The sequence below is a fragment of the Porites lutea genome, chromosome 9, assembly GCF_958299795.1.
Source record: "Porites lutea chromosome 9, jaPorLute2.1, whole genome shotgun sequence".
NCBI classification, from domain to species: Eukaryota; Metazoa; Cnidaria; class Anthozoa; order Scleractinia; family Poritidae; genus Porites; species Porites lutea.
The window spans coordinates 2,471,144-2,487,500 of record NC_133209.1 but is presented as its reverse complement, the minus strand read 5'-3'; the positions used below and the strand labels follow the sequence as shown (position 1 = coordinate 2,487,500).

General features: G+C 40.8%; 1 protein-coding gene across 1 annotated transcript in view; it reads left to right on the top strand.

Annotated features, from left to right (window-relative positions):
- Positions 1 to 15,794, top strand: part of LOC140948639 (transmembrane protein 131-like) — a 27,277-nt gene extending 11,483 nt beyond the window's left edge. Inside the window, exons 16-31 of the mRNA XM_073397902.1 lie at positions 262 to 432; positions 1,129 to 1,233; positions 1,522 to 1,674; positions 1,880 to 1,984; positions 2,954 to 3,040; positions 3,550 to 3,699; positions 4,959 to 5,025; positions 5,425 to 5,539; positions 5,786 to 6,025; positions 6,907 to 6,970; positions 7,628 to 7,785; positions 8,546 to 8,685; positions 9,168 to 9,363; positions 9,735 to 10,073; positions 11,030 to 12,393; positions 12,915 to 15,794. Coding sequence (XP_073254003.1) covers positions 262 to 432; positions 1,129 to 1,233; positions 1,522 to 1,674; positions 1,880 to 1,984; positions 2,954 to 3,040; positions 3,550 to 3,699; positions 4,959 to 5,025; positions 5,425 to 5,539; positions 5,786 to 6,025; positions 6,907 to 6,970; positions 7,628 to 7,785; positions 8,546 to 8,685; positions 9,168 to 9,363; positions 9,735 to 10,073; positions 11,030 to 12,393; positions 12,915 to 13,825 — 4,365 coding nt within the window. The 3' untranslated portion in view covers positions 13,826 to 15,794. The remainder of the gene's footprint in view (positions 1 to 261; positions 433 to 1,128; positions 1,234 to 1,521; positions 1,675 to 1,879; positions 1,985 to 2,953; positions 3,041 to 3,549; positions 3,700 to 4,958; positions 5,026 to 5,424; positions 5,540 to 5,785; positions 6,026 to 6,906; positions 6,971 to 7,627; positions 7,786 to 8,545; positions 8,686 to 9,167; positions 9,364 to 9,734; positions 10,074 to 11,029; positions 12,394 to 12,914) is intronic.
- The last annotated feature ends 563 nt before the right edge of the window (positions 15,795 to 16,357 follow it).

Here is a 16,357-nt window from a genome sequence, read left to right as displayed (position 1 = left end):
AAGTCACCAACAAGCTCAACCCCCATGTGTTTCCCCCTCTGAGACTTGAGCAGGCACCACATTGATGTGAGGTGAGTTCTAGCTCACACCCTTGTTCTGGCCCTTATCCTCCCATGTTACTGTGGAGATGCATGTATAAAATAATAACATAAGTTGGTCTTCAGCCATAATAAGTCATCATAAACTGAGATCATAAACTTTCAAATGCTGCCTTTATATTATACATTTTTTTGTAATGTTTGTGTTTTTGTTGATCTACAGGTTGTAAATTTTACCAAGCCAGCAATGATCCCTCCTCAGAGCACAGTTACTCCTTTCTTTGTGCATTTCCTTCCTAATACATCAGATGTAGCATTCTCTACAATTCTTAGAGTCTACACAAATGCATCTATTTTTACCGTGCCTATTCACTGCTTCAATGGAAAACTCAAGGTTGGTCTTGTGTCGCTGTTATTTCTTCAATATACCTTTTTAGCGTGGGTGTTGTGTTTGTGTGTTATTCGAGAAATATCTGCAACCCCTGGTTTTTGTGGCTGAAGAAACCTAATCTCATTAACTCTGTTTTGCTTTTAATAGTTGGCTTCAAAACCCTCCTCTCCCTTTCAAGTTGCTTAATTTTGGAATCACATCAGTCGAAGCAAGCCAAAGTGGTTAAAAATGAAAACAAAAGGCGCTTTCCATTCAACCATATGGAATGAACCATTTCAGTTTGGTCCGACCGGAACATCGGGACCAACTTTGAAGGTGGTCCACTTTGACTGGTCTGGTCATTTCAGATGGTCCAACCAAAATGTCCCTTTTCATTTGACAAAGTTGATGTCCCCAGTACTGCTCTTTTCTATCCTGCTTACAAGAACAATAAACAAATGCACGTTGGCTTAGGTCAGGTCTGTGCAATGGGAATGTAGGCAACTTTTGGATTCAGCTTTTGTAAGCTACCGTTCCATTTTGTACGTGAAATTTCTGACATTTCAAACCCGAATTTTTGTTGTTGGTGGAAAGTGCCCAAAGTTGATGGCTGTACCGTCTACAGGTACTTTGAGTTAAAAACTTGTACACTTCTAGCGGCCACTTTCTAATGAATCTACTGTGTTGTTCAAGCCCTCATACTGTTTGTTTATATCTCAGTATGTGGTAGATGGCTTAGAGGAAGATGTTGTTGATTATGGTACAGTTGGAACAGGAGAGAATAGAACAAAACTTCTTAGAATCTTCAACCATAATCCTATAGAGGTAAATAATGCAGGATGAAAGCAGTATTTTGACAACATAGAATAATAATTACAACTGTAACCCATGTGTAACATATCCTTGTCTAGCTTATATTTTGTACCAAATTCATTTTTTGTAAGCAGTACACATTTTAGCCACTTAAAGCTGTATGCAGTAAGTAAAACTACTGTCATTAAGCTTAAGATTTTACTGACTCTGAAAGTCATGCAGCTTTTGTATTAACTAGTTTTGTTACGGTGCCATTGCAATAGTCAAAAACCATAACAGTGATTACTTTTGCATTCACAGGTCACTATTTACAGAATAGTATGCAGTCTTCAGTTTGCAAGAATTAAACTGTTAGAGACTAAATCTTATAATGATAGCAAACATTCCAGAGCCAATAACACTCAATCGAGCACAGCTGACCAGACGTCAGATGGACAAACAGAAGATAGCAAGGTAACAGTTTCTTATTACTAGAAGTCGTTGAAGGATTGCAGACCTAAAGTGAACTAACCATCTCATTCTGAGACTATGTTACGAGCAGATTATACTAACCCCCTTGTCTTGTCACTTAAACTTTTGAATCTGCGCACGAACTCACTTGGTCAACTGCTTGTATTTTCCGTATTTTTGAAGGTAGATTTTTATGTATTCATTTCAGGTGTCCGTCAAACCTGGTTATGTTGCTTATTTTAATGTAGAAGTTTTTGTCCCCAAGAAAGAGGGGCAGTACATTGGGGATATAGAAATGGAGACAGATTATGAGGTAGGGGATGCAGTCTAAACTTAGTTATACTACTACATGAGAAAATTCTGCGATTTGATTGGCTTAGAACAGTGCTATTTCAGCTTAATTTGAAATACCTACGTGTGAAAATTACAAAACGTTTGAGGGTAGTAGTATAAACAAATAATAGCATGATTTGTAGTGATATTTGGCATAAATACCCTGAGTGATATTTCGAAATTGTTATACATAATTTCATGAGGCGTTAGGCAAGTGAAATTTGAGACAATTTTGAAATATCACGAGTGGTATTGGGGATATAGAAATGGAGACATATTATGAGGTAGGGGATGTAGTCTAAACTAGGTAATAACCTTGTTATTTTGTTTGAGTGCAATACGTACTGGTCCTTCTGCCTTAAAGTTAGGATACTACAGTAGGTCTCTTGATAAATGTTATTGTGATTTGATATACTATAATATTATTTAACATACAGTGGAAGCTGTCATAAGCGGACACCCTTGAAACGCAAGAAAGGTGTCCCTAACTGGAGCTGACCTGTTATGGGAATGTAAGAATACAGAGTTTGCATGAGGGTTGAGAAAAAAGGGGTTTTGTGAAGGTGGCTGTAAGTAGAGCTGACCACTTACGGTATGCAAGTATCCATTTCGAGAGCTTCTACTGTAATGTGAATCCACTGGGGTACATGCCCCATGCTTTTTTGGACATTATCATGGATTCTGTTACATCCTACAAGAGTCAGATCAGTGAGCACCATGAGTGAGTGTTGTAAGTTGAGGCCGACAATATTTCAACCTTATCTGTCACTGATAAGGCTAGAGTGTCTAACCATATGCATATCTGTGATCAGGGCAAAGACAGCACATTCTGGTGTAGGTGAAAAGAGTCAATCCAGATTAAAATCAATCAATTCAAGTCCAGCAGTAGTTTAAGAGCCAATATTAATTTTTCTATGGGTTAAAATTGTTTATTATTTTTGTGTTTCAGAGGCTATATATTCCCCTTCACTTAAAATCAATGGACGGGAAAATAGTTTCCTCTCCCACCTCACTTATTTTCCAACCTGGATTTCCAGTAAGTTGTGCTAACTGGATGACATTTCTTCCCAGCAGATTATCATAGTTATTTAAGTGAGATAGTGTTTGTTGGAGATGGCTCATGTAACTCTCAAAACTGTCTGAAACGGTGAACAAGTTTTGAAGCAGCAACAATACAGGAAAATTCTCGAAGAATAATTATTTTTTGTTGGAAATATCAGGGCTGAGTTGCTCTAAGCATGGTTAGCTTTAACCATTGGTTAAGCAGCATCAAAACCAATACGTTGTCAAGGTATTAAACACTGGTTAACGCTAACCATGCTTCGAGCAACTGGGCCCAGGAAGCTAAGTTTATGGGAGAAATTAATTATTAATTTTATTGCCTGTAACGGAGGCAAGATCAAGTGGTAGTGTGAACGGATAATATTCATCTTTCAAATGTGCTGATCTTCTATAATTTGCTAATTATGTTATGTGGTATCTCTGTATTGTATTGGTGTGCATCAACAAGGTAATACATGATGCATTTCTTTCATTATTCCCTAGGGTCAAATTGTCAACCATAGTCTCACACTTCTCAGTTCCTTTTCCAACACTCTCAGACTTGTTTCAGTCAAACCTTATCCTTTGGATGATAAATTTTCATTTGAACCTTCAAGCTCTGATGTACAGTTACTTCCAAATCAGAAAGTTCAGGTTTGTGCTTCATACAAGAGTTTTAAAGTGTATGTTTTATAGTTGAGTTAGTTTACATATGCTTGGTTCTAGAGTTATGTAAGAGCCAACAAGTTTAGTTCAACGTGAGTTGAGTTTTATTTATGGTCAACAAAACCAAGCCTACAACTTACTACATGATCATAATCACTGTATTTGCAAGCCAACTCTAGTGATATGTAAGCACTGAAAACTTATCCCATTGTGGTGGTGAATTTTCTAGTTGCTTCTCAACTAAGTAAATAAAAAAAATAAATGACTGTTTATCAAAGAAACTCATTGCAGCAATACATTGTACACATGAGCCTGAATTACAGAGCTACTTACAATTGTATAATAATGTGTACAAATGTAGATAATAAATGGCAAACCTATGTAAAAATTTAGTAACTAACAGCAAGTAATACTTAAAGGGAACCTCCACTCTTACTACAGAATAAGAATAAAATTATGTTGATAAACAAATTTGTTCGAAATTTGTCCTTAAAAAAGTGTTTATATCAGGAAAAGTGAATTTTAAAATCGCTTATTTTCACTTTCAAATTTCGCGGGCACCGCCATCTTGAATAATTGTGACGTGTTATGGTTGCTCTATTGTTTGACACAAAGAGCTTTTGTTTAATAACAATAGGGCAACCGTAACACGTCACAATTATTCAAGATGGCGACGCCTGCAAAATTTGAAAACAAAAATAGGCAAATCTAAAAGTCATTTCTTTCAGATACAAACGCTTTCTTTAAAAATATTTTAGATTGACTTGACTGTAACAGTTATTTCCTGTGATTTAAAGTTATCTTTTTGTTGAAGTGGAGGTTCCCTTTAAAAGTAACAAAATCTTGAACGGCTTGGTCGTACAAATTGGGCGTAAGCGGTACATTGTTGGTAGCTCCTGACCTCAGATGATAATTATGCTGAACTTCCTTCAGTTTAGAGAGAATGAAGTGTAATGGTCAAACTGAATTTGTCTGTTTTCCGACAGCACAAGGCATTGGGTTTCTCTATTTAAGCTTTAACAAAGTACTTGAAGAAATATAATTTATTGCCTAGGGAGCTCAAATGCTATGAACCTCTAAAATCAAGGGTGCACTGCATTAAAGTTTGCTGAAATTACTAAATCATGTGTCCGCTAGGCAACTGTACACTGCTAAAGCTCATTCCTTGAGGTGTCCCTCCCCCCTTACTTAATGTAGTGTAGTCCAGGAAGGCAGAATGACTATATTTTTATTTTCCTTGTTTCCAGGTTGGACAATTATTTTATAATCCAATGAAAGGCTGCAAAAATCATTGCTATACAGGCATAGAAGAAGGTAAGGATACTATCCATTTTGTCCTCTATTATTTGAGTAAGGGTATTTAACCTTGTTTGAAGCACACAGTTACTGGACTTTTGACTTCATCCTCAGCTTTTGTACTCATCCTTTACATCATAAATAATAATGACAGTGTTAAAAGGGAAGTGTTGGATTACAGTGAAAAGTTGTTTTTTGTTTGCTGGAAACCAGATATTTGTTTGTCTCACCGTTAACTTTGGTTAAACTGGGGCTTTTATTATAACAACAAGTATTCCACATTGTATTTGTATCTAAAACTGGTTCATAGTCAAAGAAAAGGGAAAATGACAGTGTAAAGGATAGCATTTTATCGGTGACAAAAACAAGAAGTTATGCTATCAAGCAAAATATTGTACTGATATTATTGTTTTGTAGGTGAAAAGTGGTTGTCAAGTTTTTCATTGCCTCCAAATATTGGGGAAATAGATGGCCGTCTAATGGAAAAAAATCAAAAGATGTTCTCTTCTTTAGAACGTGCAGGAAAACTTAAGTAAGTTATTAAGATTGCCTGATAGTAAAAAAAAAAAACCACACACATTGACTTGCTGGCTCAGAAATTTATTTATCCACGTTTGGTGATCAACGACACTCTATCTTTGTAAATAGATTTTTGGAAAATTGAAATGACTTTTGGCCAGATGTTAGAGAATGGACTCTTGGGCAAAGTGACCATAAAATTCTTTGCTCTGTATATTCACAAACAAAATAACACTCTCTTCTTGCTTTTCTTTTACAGATTAAATATATCTCTTATAGTAGACACAGATATAGTTAAAGGATTTCGAATCCCAGCACAAGCAAGCCTCTCATGGCCATCATTTTCATCTGACAAACCTGTCAAGTTTCCTCTCACTCATCTTGGAAACTCCTCAACTAAGTTCATCATGCTTGAGAACCCAGCAGATGTACCAGTCGTAGCCCAAATTGTTCCATTCTCTGTATACCCACAAGCTTTATGGGATTTGTTAGCTGATAGGTAAGGAGTTTCCGTTCAGTTCTGAGTAGGACCACACCAGTCTATAACTGTGGTCTGGACAGTTTGTCTTTATATTTTGCAAGAAAACATTCGTGGTCAAGTGGAAGCAGATGGATGATATTTAAAGTACTGTTAAAACTCCTTAACCTGGACACTCAAGGCTGTAGTCTAAGAAAAATTGAAGGGGGCTGAATGTTCTAAACCTGTTAAATCAAAAGGTGCCCAGCATATTATGAAGAAACTAAGATTTTCTAGTCATCCGGGAGCAAAATTTAGGTGCCTGGGGCCACTCGGTATTGCTAGATCACAGCCTTGACGCTATGGGAACATCGTCTAGTGTTCGTCACAGAGGTGTCATTATGAAGTTTAGTATTTTCAGGGCCAAAAGGGATGTCTGTTATAGAGAACTTGGTGTATGACTGGGGTTTTGAATATATTTTCCAAATAAACAGGTTCTCAGTTATGGTCTAATCAAGTCACTTAGGACATTTAGAAATGATGAGCTTAAAGTTGTGGCAAGATGTGGCGGCTGAGTCTGGTATAAGACAGTGAATTTGTAGACTACGAGTAGTCCCCCATTTTTCCTCAGGGATAGTAGAGCGAGCGAAACGCGAGCGCACGTGAAAATCACCCCCACACGAGAAAAGGCGACACGCGGCGGGAAGAGAGAAAAATGATAAAAAAAAAATGAAAATCATTTTTCTCTCTCCTCACCGCGTGTCGCCTTTTCTTGCGTGGGGTGATTTTCACGCGTGCTCGCGTTTCGTTCGCTCTACTATCCCTGAGGAAAAATGGGGGACTACTCGTAGTCTAGTGAATTTGTGCCAAGCACTGTTTTCGTGTTTTGCCTAACAGATGTACTAATGTATTTCTCTGCTCAGGTTTGATACAGAAGCTTTTGGATTTGATCCTGGTGAAAGTACTTTTTCAATTCCAACAGATGAGGTATGCTACAACTGTCACTTTTCAGGGGATAAACTGGCAAACTGAATTTCTTATAAGACTGTTTGTTACCTACCCGTCTCAATACCCAACATTTTGTTCTTAGGGACTTGGTCAAGTAGATGCACCCTTGTTGTTCTCTAATTTTAAACAATCACCCTAGCCTGCTTTGCAGTAGCCTGCCCCAGGCTCTGAAATAGTCAGGTCCATGCACGAAATTAAGAAATGCAAACACGCCCACCTTTCCCAGATCACTTACGCGTCATCCCTACTATCTGAGAGCCTGAATCAGGCTAGCTTTGTAGATGTAACGTAACCCTGGCTTGTAATATATGTGAATCAGTGCTGAGGTCCTTGTTCCGGGTTCCCAACAGACTCAACGAATTACCAGTAGTTTGTTTCGAATTTTCCTTCAACCTGATTGGCAAGTGAACAATGGCTTTTTAACAGGCCAACCATGGCGATTGGTACACAGGTACGCAGAACAAGGATTTCAATGCTGGTTTGCTGGTGGACTTAACCAGAGGTTTAATTTTGTCTCTGGGTCATCCTCCTTTCTTTTGTTCTTCAGCTTTGAATGGTTATTTGGCTTTTCAGTCAACAGTAGTGTAGTTGTCTAAAACGCGCCATGTAATGACTTCGTTTTCATTGCTGTTTCAGTGTGATGCTTCCATTACATCCACATCTGTGTTGGATGATAGCACAGTTCCTTCTCCTGGGACTGTGGTAACTGTTATAAAACCACGCTCCTCTGTTAGGATACCTGTCAAGTTTCATCCAAGAGATGAACGTCTAAGAACATCTGTAGTCCTGATAAGGTAACACTCTATTTAATCTTTATCTTCTGTACTTGTTTCTTGAACCTTAGCTTGTCCTGCTTTGACCCTTTGTGCAAATTTAAATAATTCTGAATTCAAATAACTCTGAAGCTTCTGAAACAGTTAGTCTCAATATTATCACTTGAAAAAGGCAGTTCAAGAGTTTTGCTGGTGAGCATTAGATCCCATCGGCCCAAAACCCCTTGCACTCCTTATGAAGTGTACAGAAGATAATTTTATTATTCCTTATCGCTTCGGTTTCATGTACTAACTTTATTGATTAGCATTAAGCACTGACAAAACTGATTAGGGTTAAGCACAAACAATACCGATTAGGGTTAAGCCCTGAGAATAGAAATTTGGGTTAAGCAGTGACTCGAAACAGTTAGCTTCTATTTAGGGTTAGGGCTGTTGCTGTATAGTTTCAATTTGAACCTCAGCAGCGAATCTTCAGTGGTGTAGTGGAAGAGTTGGTGGACAGCAGACACTATACTCAAGGTTTGATTCTTACTCATGCTGCTCTGAATTATGAGACTTGCACTTTCATGAACATTTACTGAACAGAAAGTTTTTCAAGAGACTAAAAAAAGTACTATGTGTGTAAACTTCATAAGGTGTTTTAGGAGATTTAAGCCGATGGGATCTAATGCTAACCTGTTTTGATTAGCTTAGAAACCATGATATATTTTTTGAGTCATCTTACAACTCCCCAGAAAATGTGGCTCAAAAATTGATTCTCGGTGATGGTATTTGTTTGCAGGAACAATCTCACAGTTTTAGATGGCATTGTAGTGCAAGGACAAGGAGCCCGGGGCGAGTTTACTTTGAACGGAAAGAGACCTGGGTCCCACAGTACCTTACTGTTTGAAATTAAACCCAGTCAGCTGGCCGAGTGCCACAGTAAGTCAGTGCATGCTCATAGTAGACTTAGTTTTTATTTTAAAATTTTAAAATTAAGGTAGTAAAAGCATTCATACACAGTGTTTTGATGTTGCCATGGCATCACGCTCAAGTGACAAAATGAAAATTCAAAGTGAATTCGTTCACACGTAAACAGTGTTAGGTTAATGTGTTCCGTCTGGTTCACCTCACACTGTATATATTCAATCAGTTTGAATTTCTATTTTTTTCTTGTAAAGGTATTGTCATGGTCTCTTCGAAGGATTGTGGTTTACATTTCCTGTATCGCTCTTGTGGGCAGTATTTTCTTCTCATATCTCGTTGGAAATGCGTGGTTACCCCTAATTGTCTTTGTGGATTTCTTACTGAAACCTTTTTTACATCTCCGCAAACGTCCACTGTATATTTCACCATTGCATTATGTCGCACAGTTTTAAGGATGTTTTTTCGTTTTTTTTTTTTTGATAATTGTTTTTCTTTAGAAGAAGCCCCTCGTTCACGGTCGTTGCCGTCTTTATCAGTAATGAAGACATTAACAGCCATCAATCCTGGACAGCTGGCTGTGTTCATTAGCTCACTTAGTATCAATGGCTATGAGTGTGAGGGATATGGCTTTAAAATCATGAATTGCAAGTCTTTTGTGCTCAAGCCTAACACATCGAGGAAGATAGAAATCACGTAAGTGTGTTCTAACCACAGTCAGTTGGCAAAGTAACAGTGGTTCGTTACCTTTTAAGATTAGTGCTCTTGAGCTAGCTTCGTTTGTTTTCCATTTCACAGCATATGATGTTACCCTGGGACACTCCTTATGTTGAATTTGATCCTATTCACGTGTTTTTGAACGAGACGAAGACGAAATTATTGAAAAGATGAAGGCAAAATTACTTTCCTTTTAACGCGACTGGAAGTGGGTCGTCTGGAAAGAACAGCATGTTGTCTCTACAAAGCTATTAATCGTCGTAACACATCCTTTTTTACCGTTTCACCTCTGTGCTTGGTATATTCTATAATTTTTGTTTCGTTATTAATCACGTTTTTTATCTTTTTAGGTTTACACCCGATTTTTCAATGTCCAGAGTAACTCGGAAACTGGAAGTCAAAACCACTTTAGGACCTGTAATGGAGTTTACACTAGTAGCGACAATCCCTACCCACCTCCTCCCCCTGTGTGCGTCTTCCTTGGGACATAATTCCTGGGAGCCTCTCTTGCGAGGAGCCGTCGTTGTTCTCATGGGCGTTGTCTTCTTGGGGGTTGTTATCGCTGCTTATGCTGAGGCGCGTAGACTCGCGTTTCTTTCGCATCCTGAAGTGCAACTTTTACAGATGAAAGAGGAAGATCGAGCGCCGATATTTGACTTAAATGCGATCGCCGGGGTCAAAAAGAACAAGTGAGTCCTACTTAACTCTCTCAAGAGAGACCAACATCAATTTTCCCCGAACAGTATCCATGCATCCTCAGGAGAAATGGTTATGAGAATAAAAAAAATGATCATCAAACTAATTCTGTAAGGAAATGTATGGAGATCAGTTTGGGGAATTTGTATGTGGGTATTGGGGCTTAAACTCGTCTCTGATTGATTGTATTAACTGGACTTGTTACATATCATGTCTGGTCACTCATGATACCTTTTAAATGAAGAAATATCCTTGGTTTTTGTTTCCCAATACTTTATAGTTAACTTTGCTTTACATTTTCAAAGTTCTAGCCTGCGTGGCTGCCTCGTGGCTGGCGTTCGAAAGGAAAAGGAAAGTGAATTTGGGCGCGAGCCTTACCGTCCCCCTTTCGCGTCGTTCGCGCTTCTCTCGCGCTCGAAATGCCCTTCCACTTTCCTTTCAAGCGCCTGCCAAGCAGGCTATAAATATCCACCCGAGTCTTATAAAAGTCCTGGGAAAGTGATTTCTTAGTTCTCGTGGTAGGAAACCTGTTCGACGTCTTGACTGGGCAGTTGGGAGCGTAAGCAACGACGACGGCGACGTCAACGAGAACGGCGAGAAACCAATAGGTTTAGATTGGCAAAACAACTCTTCACGCGCAGCACGCTTTTTTGTATATTTCTTTAGAGTCACTGCACGACGACGACGTGGCGACGGGAACACAAGTCAACGACTTTGTTTTTCTTTTTCAGAACTTCGGTAGATTCTTACAACACCTGAAAAAATTGCCAACATTTGACGATTTCACCGAAATCAAATGGAACAAGGGCAATAGAATTTGAAGCAGCGGGATTTCACTTTTAAGCGACGTTTTCGTAGCCGTCGCCGTACGTCGATGCCTAAGCTCCCTAATGCTTTGTCCCGGGTTTTGTCATGTACAGTAATTCTTTTCTATATCTGGTGTGTTTAGGATTCCTGTAAAAGACGAACCAACAGTGGGGCAAAAGAGATCAAGAAGAGACACACGTGACAGTAGAGAAACAACGCCGGTAATGGCGGACAGACCTTCGAGCAGTGACAACACAACTAATGCAAGCTTAGCCAATCACTCACCTACAAATAATAACATAAAAACACCATCAGCTAGTGGGACACGACAAGATACTACCGGGACTCGAAATCGAAATGCAAGAACTGATGCATCTGGGAAAAATCAGTCAAACACGCTTGAAAATTGGGACTTCAGAGGTGCTAGATCAACCAGCCCTCCTCTGGAGAGTAAAACATTTTCTGGCATGAAAGATAGCAAATTAAAAAATGTAGCGGTAGTAAAGAACCCAACGGACGCTGTAGGAAACACAAGTCGAAAGGTTACTGAGGCAAAGAAAGCAACCACGGACGAGAGCAGAAGAACGGAGAGAAGCAAATCCCACCCTGAAAATCTTAATGACGAAATTATAAGTGTAGTTGTTCCAAATAAGTGTGAGTCAGCACCCAAAAGGGATTTGAAAGACTCTAAAGAACCAAAGGGAAAACAGAAACGAAAGTTAAAAGCTTTGAACAGGAAAGATGAGAAGGACAAAAAAGGCAAGACGAAAGAAAGTACAGCAGCCAAGAGCAAGGACGATGAAGGTGTCATGTCTGATGACAGTTGTAGTGATGGATCGTCAGACAAGTCTGTACCTGAAGTCAGGATACAACAGCCATCAAAAGAAGGAAACAGAACTCATCAACTGGTCAGTGCTAGTCGAGAGACACTGGACAGTGGGAGTGGAAAAGACAGAGGAAAGAACCGTAAAAGTGGGACAGAGAATGCAGGTGCGAAACCCAAGAAAGGAGACGGCCAGTCAGCGAGCAGCGCCGGGCGACCAAAGAATTTAGATGTTCCAGCCAAGAACCAGAACGTTGGACAACACGGCAAGAGTCAAAACAACTCGAGCCATCTTGAGAGCGGAAAGACAAGCGACATGCAGCATCCAGGCGCAACTTCACCTCATGCCATCGCTGCGGCTGTCATGTCACTAGCGTTGGGCAAGAACATGCAGGCGCCATCCAAAGAGAACAGCTTTGACGAGCACGAACTCAGCAAGAGGAAAGCGTACACCAAGACATCTTCGTTGTGTACCAATCTGTCGGACTCGCCTCCTCCCACCTCTCCCACCCAGCTCAGCGGAAGTAGTCGGAGTAGCAGTTACAGCAGTATTGTTAGCAGTGACAGTTCAAATGGTACGGAGCAGGTGAAACAATCAGGAAGAAAGGGAAACAAGTTACGTGTTAAGACCACTAAGTCTCTACCCATGGAGGGCGGGACTAGTCCGACTTGGACCTCTGCAGGTAACACGATATGGAACATCAACGTAATTAATCCCGTTAGGTCAAGTCACAAATAGCCTGTGACAGACCCCGATCCCCTAAGGAAAAACCCCTTCTCCGATTTTTCATTAGGGGAGTGGGGATCTGTACACAGTTTAGGTCACACAAGGCAAACTTCCCGTACAGAGCAAGTTGTGTGAACAAACTGCCCAGAGTAAAATATCCCGCACATTAATTCTCCCTCAGTTTTTTTCCCGCAATTGTTGCAAGAAATACGCGAAGCTCATAGGGTTAGTGCAGAAATCCATTTCTTACAAGGCAGTTGTTTTTCTTCCATTTGTCCTAAAACGTTAACACCATTTTTTTGGCAGTGTTGCGAATTTGCTTCTCTCTTGAGAGAAAATACATTAGTTTTGTCTAGAGGAAAAGTTGACGCATATATTGATATATATCTGGATGTAGCCAATAAGAAGCGAGATGGTGTGAATGGATTTGTTTTTATGATGGAATTGTGTTCAATGTTCAATTTTCCTCTCTGTTAGGTGGCAGAAAATCTGGTAAAACGGGAGAAGACCTTGGCCTATCCAACCTGAGACGCAGCCCCTGGGCCCTCCCTTCAGAGCCTCCGTTGGCACGCCGCAGCCCTGTGGGTGAGAGACCGGATAGAATTGTTTCTTCCCAGTATTTGCCGACTTCCCGCTCGCCTTTACTAGACAGTCATCCTTTCCGACGTAATAGCCTGAAGAAGCAATCGTCGTTAGAGGAGAAGGTGCGTCCGTTTGACCTGAGTGATTTGGGATTGTTCGATAGTGGTGCGACGCGCAACAGAGGTTACCCAACTGGACATTCTAATCTGTGGAAGACCAACGACAAATGCTTCAACAACCCCGACAGCCTTTTCAGCTCATCTTCACTTGCAGCCGATGATCAGTTTCACGGCAAGAGCACGTGGCCTTCGAACAACTGGGTGAATTTCTTGGATGCTAGTAATGTCAACGGTGGTGCCGTGAACAGCAACAAAACCATGGCCGAGATCTGGGATGCAGGGCAGTCGCCTCTTGACAGTGATGGATGGTCTATTTATCCGCCTACTGCCTCTCCCGTTCCTCCTGCCAGTTCTGAGGCTGATGCCGTAGATGCTTTGTTCAGCCAGATGCCCGCTGACTGGTCCGGTGCAGCTGCGGGGCCCAAGTCTCCGTTCAGCACTCAAGAAGTGACCTGGACCCCACCACCTGATGTGTCCTCCATCTGGAGTAGTGGATACTTGGTGCCCAGCTCCACAGCAGAGCCCCTTCCCACCTTATCTGCAGCTTCGTATGTACCCTACACGGTGCAGCCACCGCAGAACCAAGAGTCTCCTGTGCAGCCCTCCTTTGAGCCCCTGGGCTCCCTGGGGAGTAGCATCTGGAATCCTACTGGTGTTACATCTACTTGGTCCTCCACCTCAGAATAAGATCATCCCAAGTGCTCTTCAAACCTCTTTTACTATAAATTTGATGATTTTCATTTGCATAATATCATAAATTTTGTAGCCTGAAAAAACAGCCGACATTTCTCGACGGCACCACCGGTCTCCCCTTAAAATGGTATCTTAGTAACAAGTGGTGGCGTCGCGATATGTCGGTTGTTTTCTCAGGCTATTAATAGAGAGCTTTACATTCAAGGACGACTACGAGTGCGAGATTTTCTCAATACTAAGTAGTGTACGCTCGCGAGCCAGCGTCATTTTGGTGGGAAAACGTGATAGCCGTCGTCATTCTACAACGAGTTTTACCTCGAATGTCACAGTGGCGGGAACAAGTTATCAAATGTTAGAAGTTGTATGGTTTTGCTATCGGGAGAGGGCTTAACGTCCTTCAGTTTAAATAACCGTACTAACTTTTTTGGTGTAAAAAAGTAAAATGAAGCTTTTCTGGGTGTCTTTTTTGGGAGCACGAGCAAAAACTTTAAGTTAAATATCGTACTCGTACTCGTTCTCGTCTAAAGCTCTCCAATTTTGTAGCCTGCCAACCCAGACGTATTTCCGGTGATCGCTTGTCGCCATCCGAGAGTGGAGAGAAACGACGGCCGGCAATTCGTCTTCTTACGCAGGCTATTAATTTTGCTTTTAATTAGCTTTTTTTTCTTGAAAAGTTAACTTTCAAGCCACAGTTCCGTCGATGTTACTGCCAACTGGCGCAATTCTCTCCAACTTTGTCAAAATAATAACGACAAAGACCTCTTCTCTAAGACCTGCTCAGCTCACTCTTTTATCCTGCGGGCGCAAAAGGAGAGGGGACGAAGGAAAAAGGTGGAAGGGGATCCCCAACCCCCCGCCCCGCTTTCCCCTCCCCGACCCCCACATCTACATTCAATATCTGCCACGCAGGCTACAGCCTCTAGTATCCACGGTATTGGTGGGAAAGGCGAGGTCCGTCCTCAAACTCCCATCATTTGTTTTTAAATTTCTCTTGTATGTTTTATTGACGGAATTGGGTGTGAAAGTAACTTTATTTGTATTGGACATGGATCGCATGGACACTTGGGTATCAAATTTTCAAAACTAGGATGCTTTGATGAGTTGGAGAATGGCACTAAAATAAGCCTCTTTATTTAACTTGTATGTTTTGTTTTCCCAATAGAGGTCCCAGGGGAACCTGACCCTCAAATTTGAAAGAAACAGTTCTCTAGAGTATTATCACATGAGCTGTATTGGGAAGACAAAACGTACAAGCTAAAGAGGTCTATTATTGGTGCATTTGATCGTGGTTTTAACATTAGTATTCAGATGTGACAGGCTGTTGATCCGTACGAACCACGGTACATGTTTTTAAGCCATATTTTATTTTGCCCGGTTTTTTCTCTCTGCAAGGAGCTTTTGGCAGGCTTGGGTGTGTTGTAAGATGATTGTATTTCCCTTTGATAGTGGGTTGTAAAAGTCGTTAGAGCTGGCTTTATGCTTCGTCACTTCACCCAAAAATACGGATTTAGCGGAGTCCACAAAAATTACGCAGGTAGCTTGAAAGTGTAGTTAGAAAGCAACTCTTAGAGAGTGTGCAAAACATTTTTTCGCCCTGCTTCGCAACTGTTTGGTCCGAGAGGGTCTTTTTCTTTTAAGTAAGCCGATGCCAACGGCGCAAAACCCGAACACCAGGGCCTCCTTGTGCGCTCGGTCATTTTGTAAGAGTGGACTGGGCCTCGTGTCGTAGGGTGTTTTTATATAGTGGGCTAGTTTGTTGTGCAACGCTTCAATCCTAGTAAGACTGCTGTCCTGTTATTTATAATAAAATCCCGTTATTTATTGTTTTAAAGGAGTTTTGATATAAAAGAGTACTAAAAGTAAGTGCAAAGTGAGTTGTTTGGGTCGTTTTTATGCTGTCACCATTTTGTACTATAGAGGATTTTATAAGAATTGTTGATAAATAAAGTTTTGTAAAATCAGAGATGGAAATTTGCCTGTCTTGTAAGATTTGTAATTCATGCATCTTTAGCAGGAGTAGGAACTTTTTTTAATCAATCTGTGTTACTGGAACAAGAAGACTCATCCACGATGTCCGTAAAATCCCTAACAACAGCCTATATGTCGCCACAAATGTAAAATTCAATTTACACTCTTCTCCATTAAGAATGAAGAAGATTTTACACGACTAAATTACGGAGGCACCTTTCTCGCATGCGCCTGGATGCTTCGGTTTCGGCCGCGGCTGAAGTCAGGCGCGGTTCAGACTTGACCGAAACCTGAAACCGCGCATGAAAAGTCTCTGATACCTACCGGTACTAAAGTTTAGGTCTGCAGAGGCTCCCGCTGGGTTTCCCTGTAAAACCAGAGGAGAGTTGATGAACAGTAAGACTGGAAAACTTTGACAAAATTTCGACTTCTTCCCCTTACGAACAATGAAGTTAATAGTGAAGTTCAAACCCAAAACGTTGGGGTTCAAGAAGCACACCGCGTTCTCTTTCCTTCCCTCGTGCGCGCGAATTAAATCCCCTGTGCGCAGGCAGTTTA